Source organism: Hyla sarda, chromosome 1 (genome assembly GCF_029499605.1).
Source record: "Hyla sarda isolate aHylSar1 chromosome 1, aHylSar1.hap1, whole genome shotgun sequence".
NCBI classification, from domain to species: Eukaryota; Metazoa; Chordata; class Amphibia; order Anura; family Hylidae; genus Hyla; species Hyla sarda.
In genome coordinates this window covers 493412529-493437813 of record NC_079189.1, presented here as the reverse complement: position 1 = coordinate 493437813, position 25285 = coordinate 493412529, and the positions used below count along the sequence as shown (strand labels likewise).

Genomic DNA, 25285 nt, shown 5'->3' with positions numbered 1-25285 from the left:
ACACTTTAATATATATATTTATTAATTTAAGCATTTTCTAATACTGGTATATAATTGTTATTTATTTATCAGAATTTATATATATATATATATATATATATATATATATATATATATATATCATACAAATTTTTTTTTTTTTTTAGACAACTCCAATTTGTTTCTCCCGACCTCCAGTATGCCAGCACAAATGGTTTCTGAGTATTTTTAATAAAGGATTTCCTAATATACTATATTTTATATAGGTAGAGTATTCAGTTCTTTCTTCATTTTGTAGATACCATCTGTGGTTTTGGGTACTGATATATTAAGGAGATGCATAGAAGATTGACCTCTTCTAGAACTGATAAAGGTCATCTGTACATATGGCGTATAGCTCTATAACTGGTTCTCACCAGTATCAAAAACCTAGACATATTCAATTATTAAAAGGGTACTCCGGAGGAAAAAAATATCAAATCAACTGATGCAAGAAAGGTTTACAGATTTGTAAATTTCTTCTATTTAACCCCTTCCAGTACTTATTGCTGCTGTATACTACAAAGGAAGTACTGTAGTTCTTACCAGTCTGATCGCTGTGCTCTCTGCCGACACCTCTGTCCATGTCAGGAACTGGAGCAAATCCCCACAGCAAACCTCTACTGCTCCCGATAGTTCCTGACACGGACAGAGGTGTCAGAAGAGAGCACTGTAGTCAGACTGGAAAGTCTACATAACTTCCTCTAGTTCATATAGCAGCTGATAAGTACTGAAATGCCATATATTTTTAAATAAAGGTAATGTAAGTTTAATGTTTTCCCTCTAGAGTACCCCTTTAATAATGGAATATGTCTAGTTTTTTTTTATTCTGACCCCAGTCCTGTGAAAACCCTGTATAGATATTTTGACCCCTAATGTACAGATGACCTACAGACCTATAAGATGCCAGCCTTTGCTCTAGTGTACAGGAGTTCCCCTTTAAAATAATCCTTTATACATGACACAAACCTTAGTGGATATCTAACTAAAATAACATGTTTGCTCTTTGAATGTCAGTTTTGTTGAGTTTTTTTTTTTTTTAAGTTTATTTGTAGATAGATTAGCATTTAGCATTATCATATAAAATAAAAAATAAATTTTCTTCGGTCTTTACAGCAGTATGCTACCATTTTTTATCATAATGATGCTTATAAGTCATAATCGACTTAAATTACTTTATTTTTTTATCAATTAACATCTAATTCATGAAGCTATTTGCCAACCCTTTCTCTCTTAAGTACCATGTCTAATGACATAATGGGCCTCATTTACTAAGTGTCGTGTTTTTACTAGTGGGAAATGTTGTTTCTGACTTGTAGGATTCCAACTTATTTACTATGGGGATCACAGATTGACAAGTCATGAACAATTTCTGACCAGCTATTTCTAGGTGGAAATTTCCAGCCATTTATTCACAGGATTTTCTGTGAATTAATTTGTGAAACCACACCTATATATTTTTGAATTATTATTATTAATAAATAAATAATATATTAATAAGTAAATGAGAACAATTGCCTTAATTAGGGTTTCCAAAATAATTTGGGACAAAACAAGTAGAGAACACCTGCTTCATTCTATCCTTTAAAGTTACAAATTTGGACATCACCTATGACTTGTTTTAACATGTAAAGTCTCATTAGAAGCCAACAAGAGAGCTACACTGAGCATGTGCCAAAACTTGTGCATTTTTTATTTTGCTTTCAGAATTTCCTAAACATTTAGTACGTTATGTAATTTTTTTTCCCAGTCCCAGTAATTTTAATACATGTAATTCAATTTGTGTTTCTTAAAATCCCAATAATAGTTTAGTAGATGCATGAGAATGAGTTGGTAAATATCATAAGACGTCTTTTGGATTTCGCGCAGACTTAAATGATGCAGAGAAGTCATCTGCATACAAATCCGGGTTAAGCCAGTCGGAAGCGCACTTTTCAGTAACACTAAATCTATTCTGCAGGCAGATAATGCTCCAAAGTAGAGGACTGGTCATGTTCTTAAGAACCTACAGCTCTTAAGAAGGTTAGTTGAGGAGATTAACAGTAGATACGCCAAGAGTTTATCCGCTGTACAGACATAAGACTTTGGCTGGAGTCTGCAACTTAAAAGACTTTTCCAAGAAAGTTTCAAGCCTACCACAGGCATTATCTTAAATGAAATGGATAGAACACTATTTTCTTTGTTAGATAGATATATGCATACAGTAATATCATGGGAAGTGAGAGGTTCACCTTCAGACTCGAAAGAAACAGAACTGTGTCGGCAGGAATTCCTTTATATATAATAATTATTCCCTTAACACAGTGTTTTCTAAACAGTGTGCCTCCAGCTGCTGCAAAACTACAACTTCCAGCATGCCTGGACAGCCAACGAGTTGTAGTTTTGCAACAGCTGGAGGCACAATGTTTGGAAAACACCGCCTTGCCACATATTATTTTACCAGACAAATAGAGTAGAATTATGAAAGCTTCAATGATCTCGGTCTTAGTGCTGATATCAGGGGACCTTGACTTGCATTTCTTCCCCACCTTGAGGTCAGGTTCACGCTGCAAAAATCTCCAAACTCAATTTTCCCCGAAGATCATGTGGGCGGCGCTGGGGCTGGGTGGACTGTATTGCCGTCCCCACAGGCGACAATGCATTTCTGAGCAGAGCCGCTGAAGGATCCGCTCAGAAATGCATCGCCATCTACAGGGACGGCAATGCAATCCGCACAGTTGTGGCGCCGCCCATGGGTTCTCCGGCGGAGATTCTGTTTGGAGATTCCACAGTGTGAACCCGACCTTAGTGTTGGACCTGCTTACCATCTAATGTGTATGGGGACCTCCCAACTTTCCCCCAAAATATGGTGCCAGGGATGAGAAGGATTAGGCATGCATGTTTGACTGTACACAAACTAATGATTGGCAGACAGCTATTAAAGATGTATGGCCACCTTAAAGGGGAATTCCAGTACTGAAAAATGTATCCCCTTTCGACAGGATAGGGAATAAGTGTCTGATCGCTGGGGGTCTGACTGCTGGGACCCCTCACAATCTCCTGCACAGCGCCCCGGTTCTCCCCATGTACAGAACAGCCACCGATCTGTGCATGGAGCTGTGTCAACTACCGCACAAAGCACTGGTCAACAAGCCCCCTTCATGCATCTCTATGGGAAGCCCCCCAAGATCAGGCATTTATCCCTTATCCTGTGGAGAGAGGATACGTTGTTAAGTACCAGAGTTCCTCTTTAAGCCAGCCCTAATCTGTCAGCAAAGATGAAGAAGGGGCATGCTTAGCTAGTGAACTAAGGCTGGGTTCACACTATGTTTTGGCTATACGGGAACCAGATCGGGCTGGGGGGGGGGGGGGGGGAGTGAAAACTGGGCACATGCACTCCTATACATGCCTTACATTGCACGGTGCAACTATAACACGTCATCGAATGGTGCATGACACAGTTTTTTCCTTTCAGGTACAAGAGATCTTTGGAATTATTTTAAGGCTCTGTACAACTCAGAGGTTGAGATCTAATACTATATATTAGCATAGGTATTTTACTGGTTAACCTACTCTACATTAAGTTGAAGTGTAATTTCTATACTAAATGCCAACTGTGGATACTGAGTCATCAATTTACAAATCATAGGTTAGGAACCTTTTTAAATATTTCCTCCTAATAAAGTAATTGTTTAAATAGTTATGTAGAACATTTTATACAAGTGCAGTTAAAAGTGTCAATTTATTCAAGAGCCACTTACACGTTTATAGAAATATACCCTTTCAAAACTTCCTTTTTTTATTTGACATTAAAAGAAAGGCCATAATATAACTGATGGAAGTACCTGATACAGCCTTAAATGTCCCAGGAGTGGAGATAATACTGGCTGATGAATCATGCACTACATTATCTTCTATAAAATTATATTATACGTGTTTAAAAATATTTTCATAATGCCAGATTTCTTCATTGCCTCCAATGATTTCACTATGACTATAGTAGGTTACAATTTACACAGTAAAGGTAGAGTCACGCGTGCCGTATTTTGCTGTTTATTTGCTATTTTGCTACCTATTGAAGTCAATGGGTAGGAAAATATGCAGCACCAAATATGCAGTAAAATACGTCACGTGTGACCCTACCCTTAAGCTTGTATTATGATATAAAGATGTCCTTATTATAAAATTCAGGGGTCTAGACAGAAGAGTTGAGGATCTATCATGGCACATGCTCAAGGCATTGGGTGATGGGCGCCAACGAGCTGCTAACTTTGGCTATTGTATTTACATTCTGCTAGGGTTGAGAACTGAATTTATTCGTGAAGAAAACTAAAGATAAAATGCTGGTAACCTACTATAATTCTGAGCATATTTATCCATAATGCCTGTAGATTCAGTGGTTGGACATTTGCTTATTTGCTTTGAAACTTGAGAGAACACTCCTCCAGCCAAATGAATGTGTCTACAAAATATAGGTGATGATTGAAAGCCATTTATAAGACTAAAGATGGCTATACACTTTAGATAACTGTTGACATACAGCTATCTCCCCTGACCCTACCATAAAGATGTATGCAAGGTTCACTTGAGCATGCAGTTGTTTTTTAATGGGAAGAGTGGAGGTAAGCTGCTGCCAGACACCACTGCCTCTGGCTTATATTCCTTGAGATCAAAAGGATCAGGCATGTTGAAATCCATCTGTCTCTCCTCAAACAACATCTATTGGTAGAGAGTTAGAAGGCCCTAAAACACATTAGCTGCTTGGCCAGAACTGGTAAAATCGGCAGATTCGGCCAACAATAATCTGTATGGCTCTAGATTCAGTATAACGCTTCTGATTCCACATTGGAATCTATTAGTCATTGTGATAACAGTTGAACAAGGGTCTTTTACTTACAGTTGCCATGCGAAATACTGATTGGCTCAGAATCTTCTGGGAATCCAGCCCCAGCTACTTGCAGTACTGTGAAATATAGCAGCAAAGCTTCTGACCTCATAGTAGTTTAGCTCAAAGACTTTACTTTTCACTTCACCCTGTAAGACCGAAAGAAATAAAATATTAAATCTTATGACAAATTTTTTTTTTTTTTTGGGGGGGGGGGGGGGGGGGCTGAACAAGCAGAAACGATGTTTGACGTGTTACAGAATTAATTGCTTACATTAAATAAGGGCAAATGAATAATACATGTATTTTCACTTTATGTAAAGATAATACAAAAACTCATTTCTGATTCTCTTTCAACTATTTAATGCTGCAGGAAACAGCTCTATTAGATATCCACTAAACAGATGAACATATTAATATTAAAGCGATGGGAAATAAACCCGGTCCTAGGACATCCAAAACAAGTGATTAGAGAAGAAGTAAAGTCTCACCATGGTACAAATATATATATATATATATATATATATATATATATATATATATATATATATATATTTATTTATATTTATTAAGGTCTGTAAATATAAAAGCTTACAATCAAAATAGTAATAGCCTCTGAGCAACCAAAGGAAGGTAAAAAACCATTCAGGTCATTGTTTGCATCAAGATCATCATTCTAGTCTTCTAGTGTTCATTGGATCTTCCTGACACTTTCAAGCAGGGGATTATTTGGTTATACAATGAGATAGTTGCTGAGTCTGTCATGAATCACTTAACATTTAGTGCGCTTAACATTAATAGATCTATAAACTACTCTTTACACCACAAATATGCTGTTCTGATCTTTTCACGACTGTTCTACATGAGGTTCCCGAACATCATGATGAAATTTTCATTATTACAACTTGCAGCCTTCAAGCTGACAGTGACCAAACACCACTATATCACATCCAAGTATGTAACAAATAGACCCGCTCGTGTGTCACCTACTGTGAATCAGACATGTTGGATATGATGATAGTTATTCACCCTCATAGTCATCTGCCAACTACACTAACACAACCTTATTTAACCAGCAATTCCTTATTGAAGAGCCGAGGTACGTGCTCTCAAATGATCCAAGTGCAAATAAAAAGTGCAAGTGTTCACACAAAAAAAGATGGGTTGGGCTTCTCTGCCGGAGCAGGACAGGCACGGGGTATGGCGGGGAGGTGAAGAATCTAATAGCCTAGACCGGCAGGAGGGACACCCAGAAGGGTAAACACACCCTGACCAAATCCTAGTGGACAAACACAAAAAGTGGACACAGTGACATAAAAAATAAATAAGTAAGTGAATGTGTGCAGTGTAATACTGCCCGGATTATTTAACAAGCAATTCATTCAAGTTCTCAATATGCTACTGAGCGGTCTCCAATACCCACTGTGGAAAGCAGCCAAAGATTCACACCCCATTAAGATGGTGGTGAATGCTCCCTTGACAATCCGCAGACTGCAACAATGTTCATAGACATTACTACTCTTAAAGTGATGTGAACCTCAAGCTCTAAGCTACAGCCCCTTGCAGGACTGTATTCTTAATCCTACTCCTACCCACTCCTGTTGGATTTCTTACAATTACAATTTGCTCCCACAAGGTGTGTGTTCCACTCCCACCCGCTCCCAGTGGTTTTCTAACTATTACCGTCCACTTTCACAAGGTGTGTGTTCCACTTACGCCTGTTCCCACAACACGTGTGTCCAATCCCGCCCACACATTGAGAAATATCCCCCTGTGCAATTTAATTACCCACCATGCCATTTGATTACCTCCCATGGTATTTCATCCCCCCCCTTGCGCTATTTTATCCCCCACTTGTGCTATATTACCAGTCCTCTGTGGCATTTTAGAGGTTTGCAGGACTGCACTGGATTTTGCCAGACCCGCCGTATGCTCTGTGACCGCCCGCTCTCGTCTGGTTAATACTAAAACTGCCCTTTCTGGCAAGTTTTATATCAGGTCCTGCAGGACCCGCAGGATCCCAAACCCACTGCAGTCCTCTACTCTAAACCTTTTTGAAACTGAGCAGCAGTGGCCACCTAGTTGACAGCCAAGGCCTTCAATAGCATAATGGGTGCAAAGAAAAAAAAAAAGTGGGGCGAATGGGTGGAAAAAAAAAAAAAAAAAGAGAAAAGAAAAGAAAATAGGGTACCTCCATTTATGGAGCAGCAGCTCTACATGGATGATGATGGCAACATTATTATTATTATTATTATTAATAATTTATTTACTTTTTAAAGAGGCCAGAAGTTCTTCATGAAGACCATGTGAGATGTCTCATTACCTCTATGGTCATTGAGGCATCTTACATTGGAGAATAGGGTACTAACAAATAGTCTTTAACCCCTTAAGGACTCAGCCCATTTTGGCCTTAAGGACTCAGACAATTTAATTTTTACGTTTTCATTTTTTCCTCCTCGCCTTCTAAAAATCATAACTATTTTATATTTTCATCCACAGACTAGTATTAGGGCTTGTTTTTTGTGCGACCAGTTGTCCTTTGTAATGATATAACTCATTATATCATAAAATGTATGGCGCAACCAAAAAACACTTTTTGTGGGGAAATTAAAACGAAAAACGCAATTTTGCTAGTTTTGGAAGGTTTTGTTTTCACGCCGTACAATTTATGGTAAAAATGACATGTGTTCTTTATTCTGAGGGTCAATACGATTAAAATGATACCCATTATTATATACTTTTATATTATTGTTGCGCTTAAAAAAAATCACAAACTTTTTAACCAAATTAGTACGTTTATAATCCCTTTATTTTGATGACCTCTAACTTTTTTATTTTTCCGTATAAGTGGCGGTATGGGGGCTCATTTTTTGCGCCATGATCTGTACTTTTTTTTGATACCACATTTGCATATAAAAAACTTTTAATACATTTTTTATAATTTTTTTTTTATAAAATGTATTAAAAAAGTAGGAATTTGGGACTTTTTTTATTTTTTTTCGTTCACGCCGTTCACTGTATGGGATCATTAACATTTTATTTTAATAGTTCAGACATTTACGCATGCGGCGATACCAAATATGTCTATAAAAAAATGTTTTTTACTCTTTTTGGGGGTAAAATAGGAAAAAACGGACGTTTTACTTTTTTATTGGGGGAGGGGATTTTTCACTTTTTTTTTACTTTTACTTTTACATTTTTTTACATTTTTTTTTACACTTGAATAGTCCCCATAGGGGACTATTCATAGCAATACCATGATTGCTAATACTGATCTGTTCTATGTATAGGACATAGAACAGATCAGTATTATCGGTCATCTCCTGCTCTGGTCTGCTCGATCACAGACCAGAGCAGGAGATGCCGGGAGCCGGACGGAGGCAGGAGAGGGGACCTCCGTGCGGCGTTCTGAATGATCGGATCCCCGCAGAAGCGCTGCGGGCGATCCGATCGTTCATTTAAATCACGAACTACCGCAGATGCCGGGATCTGTATTGATCCCGGCACCTGAGGGGTTAATGGCGGACGCCCGCGACGCCGGCGGGTCCCTGGCTGCGATCAGCAGCCGGGATCAGCCGCGCATGACACGGGCATCGCTCCGATGCCCGCGGTAATGCTTAGGACGTAAATGTACATCCTGGTGCGTTAAGTACCACCTCACCAGGACGTACATTTACGTCCTGCGTCCTTAAGGGGTTAAAGGGGTATTCCAGAAAAAAACTTTTTTTTTTTATTATATCAACTGGCTCCAGAAAGTTATACAGATTTGTAAATTACTTCTAATAAAAAATCTTAATCCTTTCAATAATCATCAGCTGCTGAAGTTGAGTTGTTGTTTTCTGTCTGGCAACAGTGCTCTCTGTTGACATCTCTGCTTGTCTTGGGAACTGCACAGAGTAGAAGAGGATTGCTATGGAGATTTGCTTTTAAACTGGGCGGTTCCCGAGAAACGTGTCATCAGAGAGCACTTAGACAGAAAACAACAACTCAACTTCAGCAGCTTATAAGTACTGAAAGGATTAAGATTTTTTTTATAAAAGTAATTTACAAATCTGTTTTAACTTTCTGGAGCCAGTTGAGATATATATATATATATATATATATATATATATATATATATATATATATATATAGTCCACAGAAATCAATGGCGCAGCACTCCAACAAAGTTCCAATCAACAAGTGAATTTATTCAAAGCATGTCTCCAGTAGCAACGTTTCAGCTCTACACTAGAGCTTTTTTCAAGCATAGTGACAATCAATACTTCAGGAGTATATATACCCAAAACAGGTGACCTCATTTATCAAACAATAAATTAACTAATACAGTGCAAAAAGATGAAAAATCACAATACAAAATTACAATATTGACCCAAAACAGTGCATAGATAAGAGTACCGATAGGTACAGGCATAGTGAATATATTAAAATCATTAAGATGTACATAAAAAGGCTTGAAAATTAATGGATCGGGCCTTGGACGCTGGGCACCCGTGGTAGTATTATTGGATGTGCTGCATTTTCTTCATTTATATATATATATATATATATATATATATATATATATATATATATATATATTTTTTTTTTTTTATGGGCACTGTCATGAAATAAAAAAAATTGATATGTTGTAGTACTTAAGTACTACAACATATCTCTAATATAGTTTAATTAAAAAAAGTGAATGCATTCGGCAGTGACATCACTACAGAATTTCGTCTCATTTGAGCCTGGCAAATGAGTCGAAATTCCAGTCACTGCGGTGCTCGCTACCGCCTGTCAATCAAACAGGCGAGAGCGAGCACAGTGAAATCCAGGGCTGCGCATTGGCTCCCTGGACTCACACACTGGCTGCCTCCCTGCTGCATATTCTCTCTGCTGCAGGGAGGCACGTGGCGATATTGGTCGGGGGCTGGGTGTCTTCCAACACAGGGTGCCTCCAGTTGTTTCACCACTACAACTCCCAGCATGCCCTGACAGCAAATAGATGTCAGGGCATGCTGGGAGTTGTAGTGGTGAAACAGCTGGAGGCACCCTGTCAGGAGAACTAAGGGCGGAAGTTGGCCCCCAGCAGGCATCAGTGACGTGGTGCCTGCTGGGGAAGTCTGCCTGGTAGTGAGCACACTACCAGGCAGACAAAATGCCATTTTTAAGATAATAAAAAAAAAATAAAGGCAGGGAGGGGGTTAGGGATAGATGGGCAAAAGGCAGGGACAGAAGAAAAAAAAAAAAAAAAAGAGGATGGTGGGAGCTACCCTTTAAAGTTTTTTCCTGGATAACCCCATTATCTTGTCTCTCATTGAGCAGTTTACATCTTTAGAACTGTTCTGTATCACAACATACATGGTCTATGGATGTCATTCACATCCGGGCATGCTGGAAATTGTAGTTTTTCAAAAGGTGGAGGCACACTGGTTGGAAAACATTGCTTTAGTCAGTTTTTGATATGTGGCAGTTTTTTTTCCGTTACAATACAGGGTGTTTCTATATACATTGGAAACAATATATGCTTCAAAGTGACAGTAGTTGAATTACCACATAAATAAGCTTATTCTTTACTGCTTTGAACCACTGGATCTATAGTTAAGAACATATTTGGCAGAAGTTTGGCCTTTTCTCCTTTCTGTTAATTCTTCTTTTGCCAAGGAAAGGGTAATCTTTTAAGCTCAGTAAAACATGGCCTGGGGGGGACTTCAAAGAAGGCCAACGTAATTAACTGTAGATTTCCATCAACCCTCTTTGACCGGACTCATACCAATGACCTGCTGTTCAATCACGTATTAGGTAGGGGGGCAACAAAAACAATAGGAACACCAGAAAGGTATGCACAGCTGAAGGGTATCTTTTAAGAGGTCTTTTTCTTTAATGCTAGTGAAATGTTAAATGCAATGTCTCTATTTGTGTACTGCATTAATCTAAACAGCCAACAGAGCCGTCCCCCGAGGGCTCCGCTTACTCTTGTATGTCAATACACTAATGCTATCAACAAGTTAAGAGCAGACATATTGGGGACCAGACAGCCTTACTGACACCAGCACACACAGATCTTTTTGTTCTAAATCCTAGGCGGCATACATTCGCTCGTTTCATTGTCTCATGTAGTGGATAGGGCATAGTCAGCTTGCACTGTTTTCTTTTATCAATTTTCCCTATACTCATACTATTATTAAAGAGGTACTCCGGTGGAAAACTTTTTTTTTTTTTTAATGAACTGGTGCCAGAAAGTTAAACAGATTTGTAAATTACTTCAATTAAAAAATCTTAATCCTTTCAGTACTTTTTAGCAGCTGTTTGCTACAGGGGAAAATCTTAATTTTTTGAATTTCGTCCAACACTTTTTTGTGTTGTCCATAGTGCTCTCTGCTGACACCTGATGCCCGTATCAGGAACTGTCCAAAGCCGGAGAACATCCCCATAGCAAACTTATGCTACTCTGGACAGTTCCTGACACGGACAGAGGTGTCAGCAGAAAGAACTGTGGACAACACAAAAAATTAATTCTAAAAGTAAATAATTTCCTCTGTAGCATACAGCTGCTATAAAAGTACTAAAAGGATTAAGATTTTTTTATAGAAGTAATATACAAATCTGTTTAACTTTCTGGCACCAGTTCATTAAAAAAAAAAAAGTTTTCCACCAGAGTACCCCTTTAAGATCAGGACTAGTATGGTTAGGACTCTCTTTAAACATATCACTAGCTCCTAGTATAAAGAGATATCCTGCTGGGGAATGTACACACTGGGGAAGGACTGGAGCAGAATTGAAGAGGAAAAATTTCGGTCAGGAAAATCTTGATTTTTGCCATTCTCTCCCTCCTGTAGAATTCCTGCAGAATTTCTGCATAAAATTTTGCCTGAAGAATGAGCATGTTCAATTGTGCAGAAATTCCTCAGTGTAGGCAGGGCAGCAGAAAGTCATTTGAAGTCCTTTGGGACTTTCATTTAGGGATAAATTAGAGCAGAATAGCCGAGTAAATTCCTCTTCAGTTCCTCAGTGTGAACATACCCTAAAGGTAATGTAGCAACAGTCATAAGATCAATGTCAGCTAAAGGGTGTTTACTGCTCATGTTCAATCATCATATAGACCATCTATAGACAGACAATTGGGCCAAAAAGTTCATCTGCTGGTTAGAATTTTCTTTTAAAGGGGTATTCCAGGCAAAAACTTTTTTTTATATATCAACTGGCTCCTGAAAGTTAAACAGATTTGTAAATTACTTCTATTAAAAAATCAATCCTTCCAATAGTTATTAGCTTCTGAAGTTTTCTGTCTAACTGCTCAATTATGATGTCACGTCCCGGGAGCTGTGCATGATGGGAGAATATCCCCATAGGAGCTGCACAGCTCCCGGGACGTGAGTCATCAGAAAGCAGTTGGACAGAAAACAGCAACTCAACTTCAGAAGCTAATAACTATTTGAAGGGTTAAGATTTTTTAATAGAAGTAATTTACAAATCTGTTTAACTTTCCGGAGCCAGTTGATATATATATATAAAAAAAAAAGTTTTGGCCTGGAATACCCCTTTAACATTTAAGTTTATGCCAATGTATGGCCAAGACATTAAAAAAAGTGCACTCAAAGGGAGGGTTTCATTTTTTTCTCTCTTTTTGTTGCCCCAAAATGTTTCATGACGTTTCATTGATCAGAACAATGTGGTTTTGTCGGGCCAGTTGCAAAAAATTGCTAACAAAGCTGCTAAAAGGGCTTTTCCATTAAAAAATTATTCCCTTTTCACAGGATAGGGGTTATCAATTGTTGGACCTCTGATCACACATATGGAGGAAAACTGTACCTAGATTGAAAGGAGTGCTGGTCATGCATGCTACACTTCATTCATCCCTATTTTTCCCCCTGATCGGACCCCCACAGATACGTTCTTTTTATCCTTTATTCATTCATCCCCTTTGGTTAGACCCCCACAGATTAGTTTTTTTTTATCCTTTATTCATTCATCCCTTTTGGTTGGACGCTCACATATGAGTTTGTTATCCTCTATCCTTTCACCCCCTCGGTTGGACCCCCACCAATAAGTTTATCATCCTCTATCCTGTAGATAAGGATAAGGGAAAACCCATCTACTGATCTTGTTTCCATACAATTGTAATACTAGTCCATACCCTGTCTACAGCTAACATTTGGTAAACCTCTTAGTAACTGCCCATACATGTTATTACAGTGATCAGTAAGGAGCCTTAGGCTAGGTTGACTTTTTTTATGTTGGTAGCCTAGGCACCTGGCAAGGGTCCATAACGAACCAAACTAAGAATTTGTCAATATTTTTCTCACATGGTGTATGCTTTAAAAAAAAAAATTTAAATAAAAAGCGAAAATGGCAGTATTTAGTTAATTTACTCCCCTACCCCCCCCCCCCCCCAAAAAAAAATAGCCATCAAAAAGTGTATACATTTTGTTTTCTATAAAAAGTGTTTCTATTGTGCCAAACAACTTGAAAAAAAGTCAATATAAATGTAGTATTGCTGTAATCATACTGACCAAGAGAATACATTTGTAGTGCGTTTTTTTCCGCCTGGTGAATATCTAAAATTTAAAGCACACACACACAAAAAAAAGACAAAATCACATTAACCCCATATTGACTAGGTCCTAAGGCTGTGTTCACATGTCCAGGTTTTGAAATTAATAAATAGAAAGCCAGGAATGAATTTTAAAAAAGGGGATGAATCAATTATCCCTTTATACATGTCCTCCATTTCTGATCTGGTCCTGGCTTTGGTTACAAAAATATCTTGTATGAAGTCTAAGGGGTTGATGTAATTTATGGACAAATGATTTATTTTTTTATTATTTATTGCTTTATTATTTCCTAACTACAAACCCCCACCAGTTAATTGCTTGCCAAATTGCTAGTGCTAGAAAGTATAGAATAAAAAAAAAAAAAAAAACTGAAAAAACACATATATCAGTAAGCAGGCTGCATCTTGGCTTCCTAACAGAGACAGGAACCTTAATAAATGCAGCTCTAATGAGTTGCTGCCACTTTGGGCCGAGAAGACAAACAGCCCACACTGAAATTGAAAGTGGCTCAAGGCGATCGATTCTGGTTGTAACCTTTACTGTAAACAGTCTCTGGGGATCCCATGAGCCACCTGTTCAGTGATATTTGCATTGATATACAGCAGAAATAGAAATGAGAAAGAGTCTTCCAGTTTTTGATAAAGCATTTGTTCCTCTCCGCTTCTCGTGTTTTCTTTCAGAGATGTTTTTCAACAAAAAAAAGGGGGAAGTAGAGTCGGGTGAAAATCCCAAGGACTTATAACTCATGCACAGCAATGAGAAAACCTGCTTATTCTAGGATGACACACATAACAAGAAATAAAACCCTTGTGTGAGGTTGCAAAGCCCTTTGTTACTGTTGCAAACACTGAATTTCTAAGTGTGACCCTGCTCACCTTTAACACCTTAGAAGCACGTCATTGGAACCATTTTAGAAGATGTTCTTCCATACTTCAAACACTTCCCATTCTGAATTGCAATACAAAAGATAAAGGGACGCTACATGTAATAGAGAACCAAGCTTACCTCAAACACGAACATGGTATACAGTGTCACCTGACAATAAGAATAGAGACTATTTACTATGGTTACACTGATGTTGGTGACGTGTGGAATCGGATGAGATCTTTTTCGATGTGGGACAGAATTCTGACAATAATATAAGATCTGCTTGAATTTTGTTTTGTCTATACCCACCTACTCTATGGTTTGGCTAAAAGAATATAGTATTTTTTTGAAATAATTCATTTGCATACCCTTTTCTCATGGAGCATTGCCTTTACCAAGAATGTGTCACTATGAAAATGCTTTCTAACTATCTAAATGGTATCATGTTATAAAGAAGAAAGAGCTGATCAAATTGATATAAATTATTGTGAGAAAAGGTTTAGGATAATTTGCTTACAATCTCTGCTCTCTCTATACTTAGAAGTCCAGTGGAAAGTGTCACTCCATGAAAGGACCGCCCATCGGACTCCTTATAATGGAGAGATCAGAAATTTGAATCAATAAATGACAAATACATATTTTTTTTTATAACAAAGATATTTATTAATCTGCTTCGCATGTCCTGCTCTATATCATTATGCCAAGAGACAACTAGCATTTTCCGGGAGACAGGTTCCCTTTTTTTAAAGCAAGACACCATACATCACTTGGAGCTCTTCATTAAGAACCAGCTCTTCTATCCGGTAGTGGTATCTAAAACCTAAATAGCTAATCTATTTAAAGAGGGAAGATTTAAAGGGGAACTCCTCTACATAAGTCCTGATCCCCTTTCCACAGGCTCCCGTGGATAGGGGATACATTTCTAATCGCAGGAGGGGGGGTGTCCAGTCGAACCCCCCAATCCTCTGCACGGCACCCCAACTCTCCCCATGCACACAGCAACCTCCACTCCATACACAGATTACTCTCAACCGTGGCACAAAGTGGTGGTCAATACGCCCCTCCATTTATCTCTAACTGGAGATACAGCGCTTGGGTATCCTCAGCTTACCTGTAGAGAAACATGAAGGGGGAGTGTCAGCCACTGCTTCTTGCCATGGTTGATAGTAATCTGTGAAGGGAGCAGAGGTCACTCCATGCATTTGAAGAGCTGGAGGCACCATCGGTTGGACACCCTGCGATCAGACAGACACTTATCCCCTATTCATTCCCTATCAGGTGATGGGTGGGATTATACAATCAAGGGGTGTGAATATTGTGCACTGAGGAACATTTATGTCTAATACATACCCCCTGATTATATAATCCCTCCCATCATCTGTTATTGCTCCCCTTAATAAAGTTAAGTTCACATCCATCTGACTGTATAATCCCACCCATCAATAATAAAATTAAGTCCACTCCCATCTGACTAATTCCCTGATTTGTCAGACAAATTATAAACCAACATATCTCAATTATAAACCCACATATATCAAGAAACTGTAAAAAGGTGTTTGACCAGGGCACCCTAAGCTATGTAATAATGCAATCTCATTTTGGGGGGTTGGCCATAGGTCCTCCTTAACCCCCATTACCCATCAGCTGTACCACCAACAGTAATAGAAATAAAGATTAGAAGAGGAAACGTTGCAGGGTTTATAATTTCGCAACATTCTTCCTGTGTGTTGTCCTTCTATGTGAATTATTCTTCACTTTTTGTTCCTTATTAACAATTGTTGAGAAAACATAAATTCACCCCGGGAGCGAGACATTAATTCACGACTAAAAATCGAAGTCGAAGTGTTGGGGTAAACATTGCATATGTTTGTGTGTGTATCTGTGCATTTTTTACTGACATTTACGCCCTCAACCAGGCAATTGTGTTGGAAATTTCTTCTAAAAATAGTGGAACTAAAACAACATGTTATAATGAAACCAACATGAGCGTGAAGAAGAATCTGGGAAATTCATAGACTACAGCTCGTATTTCATCTCTTATCTGTAATATAGCGCATGCCATAAAAAACAACACAAGCCAGCCCGAGCAAATCTGCATAACACCACTTGTATATACTATGTTGACAGAGTTCAGATCTGCTTTACAGCTTTACAGATTATAGTAAGGAATTGCCCCTGGACGTCTGTTTTCTCTCAAGGTACTGCAAACCAAAACATGTAATGTTCTGCAAAGTTTTACATTAACCTGCATCGGTCCATTAAAGGGGTACTCCGGTGGAAAACAATTTTTTTCTAATCAACTGGTGGCAGAAAGTTGAACAGATTTGTAATTACTTCTATGTAAAAAAATCTTAATCCTTCCTGTACTTATCAGCTGCAGTATGCGCCAGAGGAAGTTGTACAGTTATTTTCTATCTGACCTCAGTGCTCTCTGCTGCCACCTCTGTCCGTGTCAGGAACTGTCAAGAGTAAAAGAGGTTTGCTACAGGGATTTGTTCCTACTCTGGACAGTTCCTGATATGGACAGAGGTGGCAGCAGAGAGCACTGTGGTCAGACAGAAAAGAACTATACAACTTCCTCTGGAGCATACGGCAGCTGGTAAGTACAGGAAGGGTTAGGATTTTTACATAGAAGTAATTTACAAATCTGTTTAACTTCCTGTAGAGCACACATCAGCTGATAAGTACCGGAAGGATTAAGATTTTTATATAGAAGTAATTTACAAATCTCTTGGCACCAGTTGATTTAAAAAAAAATGGTCTATCCTTTAAAATAATAAATAAAAAAAAGAAAACAAAAAACACTCCAAGATGACTCACTTTTTTTTTTTTTTTGAATTGTGGAACTTTTTAAACACTAGGGCAGCACCCAGATGTTATTTATTTGGTTGAGCCCCCCACATTTTTTCTAGTTTGGACTGACATAAAAAGAATAAAAGGCTAGCATGGGATTATGTATTGAGCTAAAGCAATGGTTTCCAAAGTGTGGATCTCAAGCTGTTGCAAAACTACAACTCCCAACATGCCCGGGCATGTTGGGAGTTGTAGTTTTGCAACAGCGGGAAGTTCACAATTTGTAGACCACTAAACTAACGGTTTCAGTTGGTCATGTGGATAGGATTCAAATTGCTTACCCTTGTAAAGGAGTCAAATCTGACATAATATTATAATCATTATTATATTATTAGAATATTATAGTATGGCTAGTGATAATTCCCTGAAGGCTACCATACACAATCAAAAATTGGCTGAGCCTGGCTGACTGATAGGTCTCCCGAATCTCTCCTGATATCATTTGTTTGATTTTAAATATTCAACTTTTTTTGCTTTTTTTTGGGAGATAAGCCACTGCCAGATGTCTGGCAGTGGCTTACCTCCCTTTTCTTATTCACAACAAACAAATGTATACATGGAAGGTTCATGTATACACGGAATTGAGTGATAAAAGACAGCAGCTATGGGAGGTGTATAGGCCCCTTTTTTTAATTTTTTTTTAATTTCAGGTGGTCCAAATAGAAGCTTCATCCTAAGGGTTCATTCCAGCTATGCATTTTACAGGCAGAATTTCTGATGCAGCAGCCTCCCATTGTTTTCAATGAGATTCTACTGTACCATTCACACTATGGAATTTTTCGCAATGTTTCCGCCGCAGAAATTCAGATACCTGACTCCCCTGAAAGAACAAACATGTTCACTCTTTTGTTGGAATCTGCACAGAAATGCATTGCCGTCTATGGAGACGGCGCATTTTCGAACGGTCCTAGAGCCGACTGATTCAGTGTTAGGAACCCAAAACATTGCACCAAAAAGTCCTTAAAATATAGAATATGAAAAGTAAATCATTCCATTTTATTAGGTCACAGATTTTCTGAACAATTGTGTAGAGATGAACATCTTCCACTATACCTGAATATTCAGGAGTCTTTGTCTTTCTAAGGGTATGTTCACATTGCGGAATGTCTGTGCGGAATTCCTCCGGAATATTCCACATGGACATTCTGCTACAGCAGAGTTGCATTGATTTCAATGGGATTCTGCTTCACTGTGCACACTGTGGAATTTCCGTGGCAAGGAAATTCTGCCAAGGAAATTCCAATGCCGGTATCCACATACATGTCTATTCTTCCTGTGGATATCAGAAATGCATCGCCACCATCCTAGCACCTGCCGGAAATCATATGCGGACATTCCGCACATTTTTCAACCATGTGAACATACCCCGATACTCATGTGACACCGGTAGCAAATAAACATGCAAAGGTCACAATAGAGAAGACAACTGAATAAATAATTTAATACTTAATACAACATCCTTAAGAAGATTTTATCAATCAAAATATTTAGTTAAACATTCCAATATAATGTTCCTTTAATGCAGAGCAGCCATAGAGTGGGTGATAATAACTATGTGACCTGCCAGTCCTCCCATTACTGCATACATAATAAATGTGCCAAGCTGCATAGGGCTCGAAATATTGCCTGAGGGAAGGGGAACAAGCAGATGAAAGTGACCTACATTACTGCCATTTACAATACTATGAGAAGAAATATAATATTAAAACTTTGGCCGGCATTTATCATCGTAGTTGTAAGTGAAGATTTTTCTACACTTTTTTTGTGTGCTGGTAATGTGTAGGAGAACCAGATTTATTAAATAGTCACATTTGATAAATTTTGTGCAGGTCACATTTTCTGAAATCTCTCTCTTCACATACACCAAAAATCTAAGCTAAGCCTGGGCCGGTGTACTTTTAGAGACTTTTCAGTGGCTTTGAGCATTTTTTGCGCCTTTTCACAAAAAGGCGCAGTTTGTAAAACCCTTCCATATAATGGCCAAAATTTATCATTGTCTTTAAACAGTTTTTTGTGTAAAAAAAAGGCCCAATCAGGGTTTATTTGCGCCTTTTGGTTAACACATTTCTGCTGATTTTGAGTTACAATCCACTGATTTTGGCAATACACATGATATATACTTTATGAAAAGGTGCAAAAAAGGCACAAAGCCGCTGAAAAGTCTCTAAAACTACACCAGCCCAGAGGTAGCTTAGCTTTTTGGTGTATGTGAAGAGAGAAATTTCAGAAAATGTGACCTGCACAAAATTTAATCAAATGCTCTGCTATCATTTAATAAATCTGGTGCTCTTACACATTACCAGCACACAAAAAAAGTGTAGAAAAATGCTTCACTTACAACTACAATGATAAATGCTTCACTTACACCTACAATGATAAATGCTTCACTTACACCTACAATGATAAATGTATCATTTTTTATAACAAATGTTTTATTAATTTTTAAACAGGTGTCAATTTGTGTGGGCGGGCAGGGCACTAAAAATATAGTGTGTGTGTTTGTAGTGTGTGTGTTTCACTTTCTTTATTTTATTTTTTACATTTTTAAAAGGTAGTACTACTCCCAGCATGGAACATACTGTTCCATGATGGGAGTAGTAGTACCTGTACTAATTGACAGATTGCCGGGGTTCGTTGCGATCCTCCTGTATAATGTATAGACGCGGCCGGCTGCTCTTCTATGGTCCCCTGCACTGCCGTATGTATATATATATATATATATATATATATATATATATACACACATACAAACACACCTATTCATATTTCCAGTAGAGAGCTGTGATTGGCCAGATGGTTCCAGCCAATCACAACTCTCTGTGATATATATGAATACGTGTATTTATACGTCAGTGAAGGGGACCATAGAAGAGCGCCGGCCACATCTATACATTATACAAGATGATCACAACGGGTGTAAGGAGTGACATCTGCTGTGATCTTTCCTTAACGGCAGGTACTACTACTCCCAACACGGAGCACACTCTGCTCCATGCTGGGAGCTGTAGTACCTGCATTAATAGACAGATCGCAACAGGTGTCAGAAGTTACACTCGCTGCGATATGTCTATTAATGCAGGTACTACAGCTCCCAGCATGGAGAAGAGTGTGCTCCATGTTGGGAGTAGTAGTACCTGAGGGAAAGAACAGATCACAGTGGGTATCACTACTGACACCCAATGTGATCATCCTGTCTATTGCAGAGATGGAGCAGCTTTCTCCTGCGCTCGCATCTCTGCACTATACTCCGGCCAGCCACTCACTCATTCATATTTCCCTCAGAGCGGTGATTGGCTGCAACCATCCGACCAATCACCACTCTGGGTGGAAAATATGAATGAGTGATGTTCTATTCACATCACTGGCTGGAGTATAGTGCAGATATGCGAGTGCTGTATAGAGCCGCATCTCTACTATATTATGGACGATCGTATCGGGTGTCAGACTGATACCCGGGGCCATATGTCTATTAGTACAGGTTCTACTATTCCCATCATGGAACAGTCTGTTCCATGCTGGGAGTAGTAGTACTACCTAAAAAATTTCAAAAAATAGAGAAAAAAGTGAAACACACACACACACACACACACTTTATTAAATGGTCCCTTGCTTCTAAATTAAAAACAAATTTTGTTTTAACAAAAATAAAATTAGTTTTTCACAATTTCGTAGGCATGTACAATTTGTTTTGCTACGATTTCGGATTCATTCGGATGTAAATATTTTGTACATTCGGATCAATCTGAATGTATGAAATATGAACAATTCGGACAAAAACGAATTACGTCCGAAACAAATTGCACAAGCCTAATTGCAACTCAATATCAGCAGAAATGTGTAAACCAAAAGGCGCACATAAACCCTGCATGCACCTTTTTTGAACCTTTTGTATACATACAAAACTGTCTAAAGACAATGATAAGTGTCGGCATTTGTATCCAATTTTAGAAAAGTTATCCATTGTCCAAGAAGTATCCACTGTTAATGCGGGTTCCATTATTTTATAAGGCAATTCTCTCCTCCATTGACAGACTACGTACATGGAACCTTAACAAAAAACAAGAAAGTTGACATTTCGGATATATATTCCATCTCCAACTTTTTTTTGCCTCTGATAAGGGCTCTGTCTCACAGTGTTCTCTTCTGGAATTCTATTATGTTTAAAAATGCATTTACGCATTTTTAATACATAATTTTAGGGCTTTTAGTGGTATTTTATAGGTGTTTGTTATTTCATACTCTACGCTTTTTGACAACATTTTCTATACAGCGGCCTATGGGCAAAAAAGGCTCCTAAAAACACACCCAGAGCATTCTAAAAAAAAAAAAAATTTTATAAATATATATATATATATATATATATATATATATATATATATCAAAAAGAAAAAAAAATATAAAAAAATTTAAAGTAGCTCAACCAAAAAAACTTGTAGTAAGTGTCTTTTATATTACTTTTTAGCACTGTTTTCGAACCAAAACAACAACCTGCCTTCATGCTAAGAGCCATATGTTAGGGAACACTGAACTAAAGCAGTTTATTCCAACCAGTGTGCCTCCAGTTGTTGCAAAACTACAACTTCCAGCATGCCCGGACAGCCTTTGGCTGTCTGGGCATGCTGGAAGTTGTAGTTTTGCAACATCTGGAGGCAAACTGGTTGGGAAACACTGATCTACAGACTTTAACGTAACATCTGGCCACAATAATAAGGCAACAAAAATGGCGTTAAAACACCATGAAAAATGCAACAAAAACCAGTCTAAATAAATGGTTTTAGATAATCTGAAAGATCACGATTATCTTGTTCCTTACTGTCAAATTAATCATCCTCAACACGTTACCAAGTACAAACAGCACATGGTATAATCTGGACCATGCACTGTAAAGCCTGAAATAATAAAAGACACAATAAAGAATTATTTATACGAACGGGCCGCCACAGACCAAACTAAAGATAACCATAAAATCACGCAGCTGTATAAACCAAATACCTCATTCTTAATGTGGCAATCATTTATGGCTCAGCGCTCGTGCTCACTACAAATATTATTCCTTTTCTTGAAAAAAAAACAAAAAAAAAAACTTGATATGGCACTGTACTTAGAAGTGAAATGTATTCTTTATTGTACCTATTTTATCCGAGTTTTATGAAAGTGTTCTTAAACTTTCCTTTAAAACCCATAGTCTAGGACAGTGGTCTCAACTGAGGTCAGCAAACTGCTAAATGTGATGGTACAGGTGGAGGCATTAAAGAGGTACTCCGGTGGAAAACCTTTTATTTTATTTTTTTTTAAATCCACTGGTGCCAGAAAGTTGAACAGATTTGTAAACTACTTCTATAAAAAAAAAATCTTTACCCTTCCAGTACTTTTTAGCAGCTGTATGCTACAGAGGAAATTCTTTTCTTTTTGAATTTCTTTTTTGTTTTGTCCACAGTGCTCTCTGCTGACACCTGATGCCTGTATCATGAACTGTCCAGAGCAGGAGAAAATCCCCATTGCAAACCTATGCTGCTCTGGACAGTTCCTGACATGGACAGAAGTGTCAGCAGAGAGGACTGTGGACAAGACAAAAAAGAAATTCAAAAAGAAAATATTTTCCTTTGTAGCATAAAGCTGCTAAAAAGTACTGGAAGGGTAAAGATTTTTTTTAAATAAAAGTCATTTACAAATCTGTTTAACTTTCTGGCACCAGTTGATGTAACTGGAGTACCCCTTTAAACAACCTGTACAGAATCTACCAAATCACCAGTCTAGGCTCCAGTTCAGACAGATGAAACTGCAATACATCCACAGGTGGTGCTCACTTCTAAGTGAGAAGAAGACAGAAAATATATTCTTAGCACTCACCAATACTATGCAGGTTAGTGGTAAAAAGGATGCATTTTGCCACTCTGGCCTTCCTCAGCTAGTCACTAGCTGAGGAAGGCCAGAGCTCCAAAACACTTCCTTTGTACCATATGATGCCTTGTGAATATAGACACAAACTTGCATATGATGTGGACCTCCAGATGTTGCCAAAACTACAACTCCCACCATGTCCAGATAGCATTGGGTATCTGAGCATGCTGGAAGTTGTAGTTTTGCAACACATTGAGGTCCACAGTTTGGAGACCACTGGCCAAGGAGATTGCCAAAGATTTTCTATTTATCTCACCCAAAGGGAAGAGTTCCTGTCTGTCATGTGTGAAGCTCTAATCTGTTTCGGAGAATACACTATGTGCAAAAAGGCATATCAGGGCAGGATTTAGCATTTCGCCACTCTAGTCACTAGCTGAGGAAGGCCAGAGCTCCAAAACACGTCCTGATGCCATGATGCCTTGTGAATATAGACATATATATATGACTTGATGAGTGCTGGGAATATAAGGGGAGATTTATCAAAACCTGTCCAGAGGAAAATTTGCCAAGTTGCCCATAGCAACCAATCTGTTCGCTTCTTTCATTTTTAACAACGACTCTGCAAAATGAAAGAAGCAATCTGGTTGCTATGGGTAACTTTTCCTTTGCACAGGTTTTGATAAATCTCCTCCATAATTTCTGTCTCCAAACTGTAGACCTCCAGATGTTGCAAAACTACAACTTCCACCATATCCGGACAGCATTAGCTATCTGAGCATGCTGGGAGTTGTAGTTCTGCTATGTCTTGAGGTCCACAGTTTGGAGACCATTGAGGTAGGACCATAGCCAAAATATTGTCTTTTGTATCCTACCCATAGGGAAGACTTCCTGCCAGTCAGGAGTGAAGATCTAAGCTGTTTCGGAGAATACCCTACTTGCAAAAAGGCATCTCAGGGCAGGATTAGGAACAGATAAGCACAACTTTCTTTAGTCTGTTTGTAGCTTTAACACATTAAATAAAGGTTGTTAAATAGAACTAGGCTAAAAGAGACCAATGCAGAAAAAGGCGACCAACATAAACGAGAGAATCGCTCCCTAATGATCTACACCAAAGTGATCTATTCATTTTTGTCTACATACAGAACTTCATCTCACAAACGTTCCTACATTCACTACATAATATGTACATTAGGATATGTTTGTCAATATCAGGTTGGAGATGTTTACCAACAAAGCATTGTAATTAATTTTGTAAAAAGAAATAATAATTAAAAAAAAAAAAAAAAAAAAGAGTGGTTTGATAAGTAAAATTTTGCAAGGTTCCTTTTTTCCCTGATGTTTATGAAAAAAAAAATCATAAATTTTAGGAACTTTTATACACACTTTTTTTAGGGTGTTTTCATCCTCATAAATATCTGTTGTTTGCAAATCACATAACAGCATTTGCTGTAGCTACAAAACGACTTAAAAACTTTTTTGTTTTTAATAAAAAATGGTTGTTTTTAGAAGGCTGAAAATACGGACCAAAAACTACATGTACACACAGCCTAAAGCCGAATAAAAGCCTTATTATTTAGGTTATTTTGGTCAATAATGGCTGCCATTACTCTAATGCTCACAATTATATGCTCTATTTTCCGTATAGATCTGTAATTCTCATTAGGCAGAATAATAAGAATGTATACTGCTATAGGACTCACCGTGATAGTAAAGTGCAGTAATGCATGGAATTGTAGATACCGTATATACTCGAGTATAAGCTGACCCGAATATAAGCCGAGGCCCCTAATTTCACCCCAAAAACCCAGGAAAGGTTATTGACTCGACTATAAGCCTATGGTGGGAAATACATCATCCCCCCCATGTCATCATCCCCCTGTCATCATCCAGACCCCCGTCATCATCACCCTGGCATCATCCCTCCCTGTCATCATCCAGACCACTGTTATCATTCCCCCCCTTCATCATCACTGCCTGTCAATCCCTTCATCAGTGGTCTTCAACCTGCGGACCTCCAGATGTTGCAAAACTACAACTCCCAACATGCCTGGACAGCCATCAGCTGTTCGGGCACACTGGGAGTTGTAGTTTTGCAACATCTGGGAGGTCCGCAGGTTGAAGACCACTGCGGCCTTCATCATCATGCAGACCCCCCTTTAAGTTTTCTACTCCCCTCGGTGGGAAGGAAGGGTGAGCTGGTCCGGGCCATCTATGCTGCAGGGACCGTCCAGTGGGGAGGGTTAGTCGTTCCGGGCTGTCCATTTTCACCGGGAGGCCCTTTTCTCCGCTCCGGGTCAACACCGGA

At 38.4% G+C, this 25285-nt stretch overlaps 1 protein-coding gene across 6 annotated transcripts in view; it reads right to left on the bottom strand.

Annotated features, from left to right (window-relative positions):
• The window catches only part of SEMA6A (semaphorin 6A), a 227075-nt gene that overhangs the window by 139583 nt on the left and 62207 nt on the right, over positions 1 to 25285 (bottom strand). For all 6 annotated transcript variants that reach the window (XM_056537400.1, XM_056537401.1, XM_056537396.1 and 3 more), the window contains exon 2: positions 4895 to 5031. In XM_056537400.1, the coding sequence (XP_056393375.1) occupies positions 4895 to 4994 (100 nt within the window). In that variant the 5' untranslated portion in view covers positions 4995 to 5031. The remainder of the gene's footprint in view (positions 1 to 4894; positions 5032 to 25285) is intronic.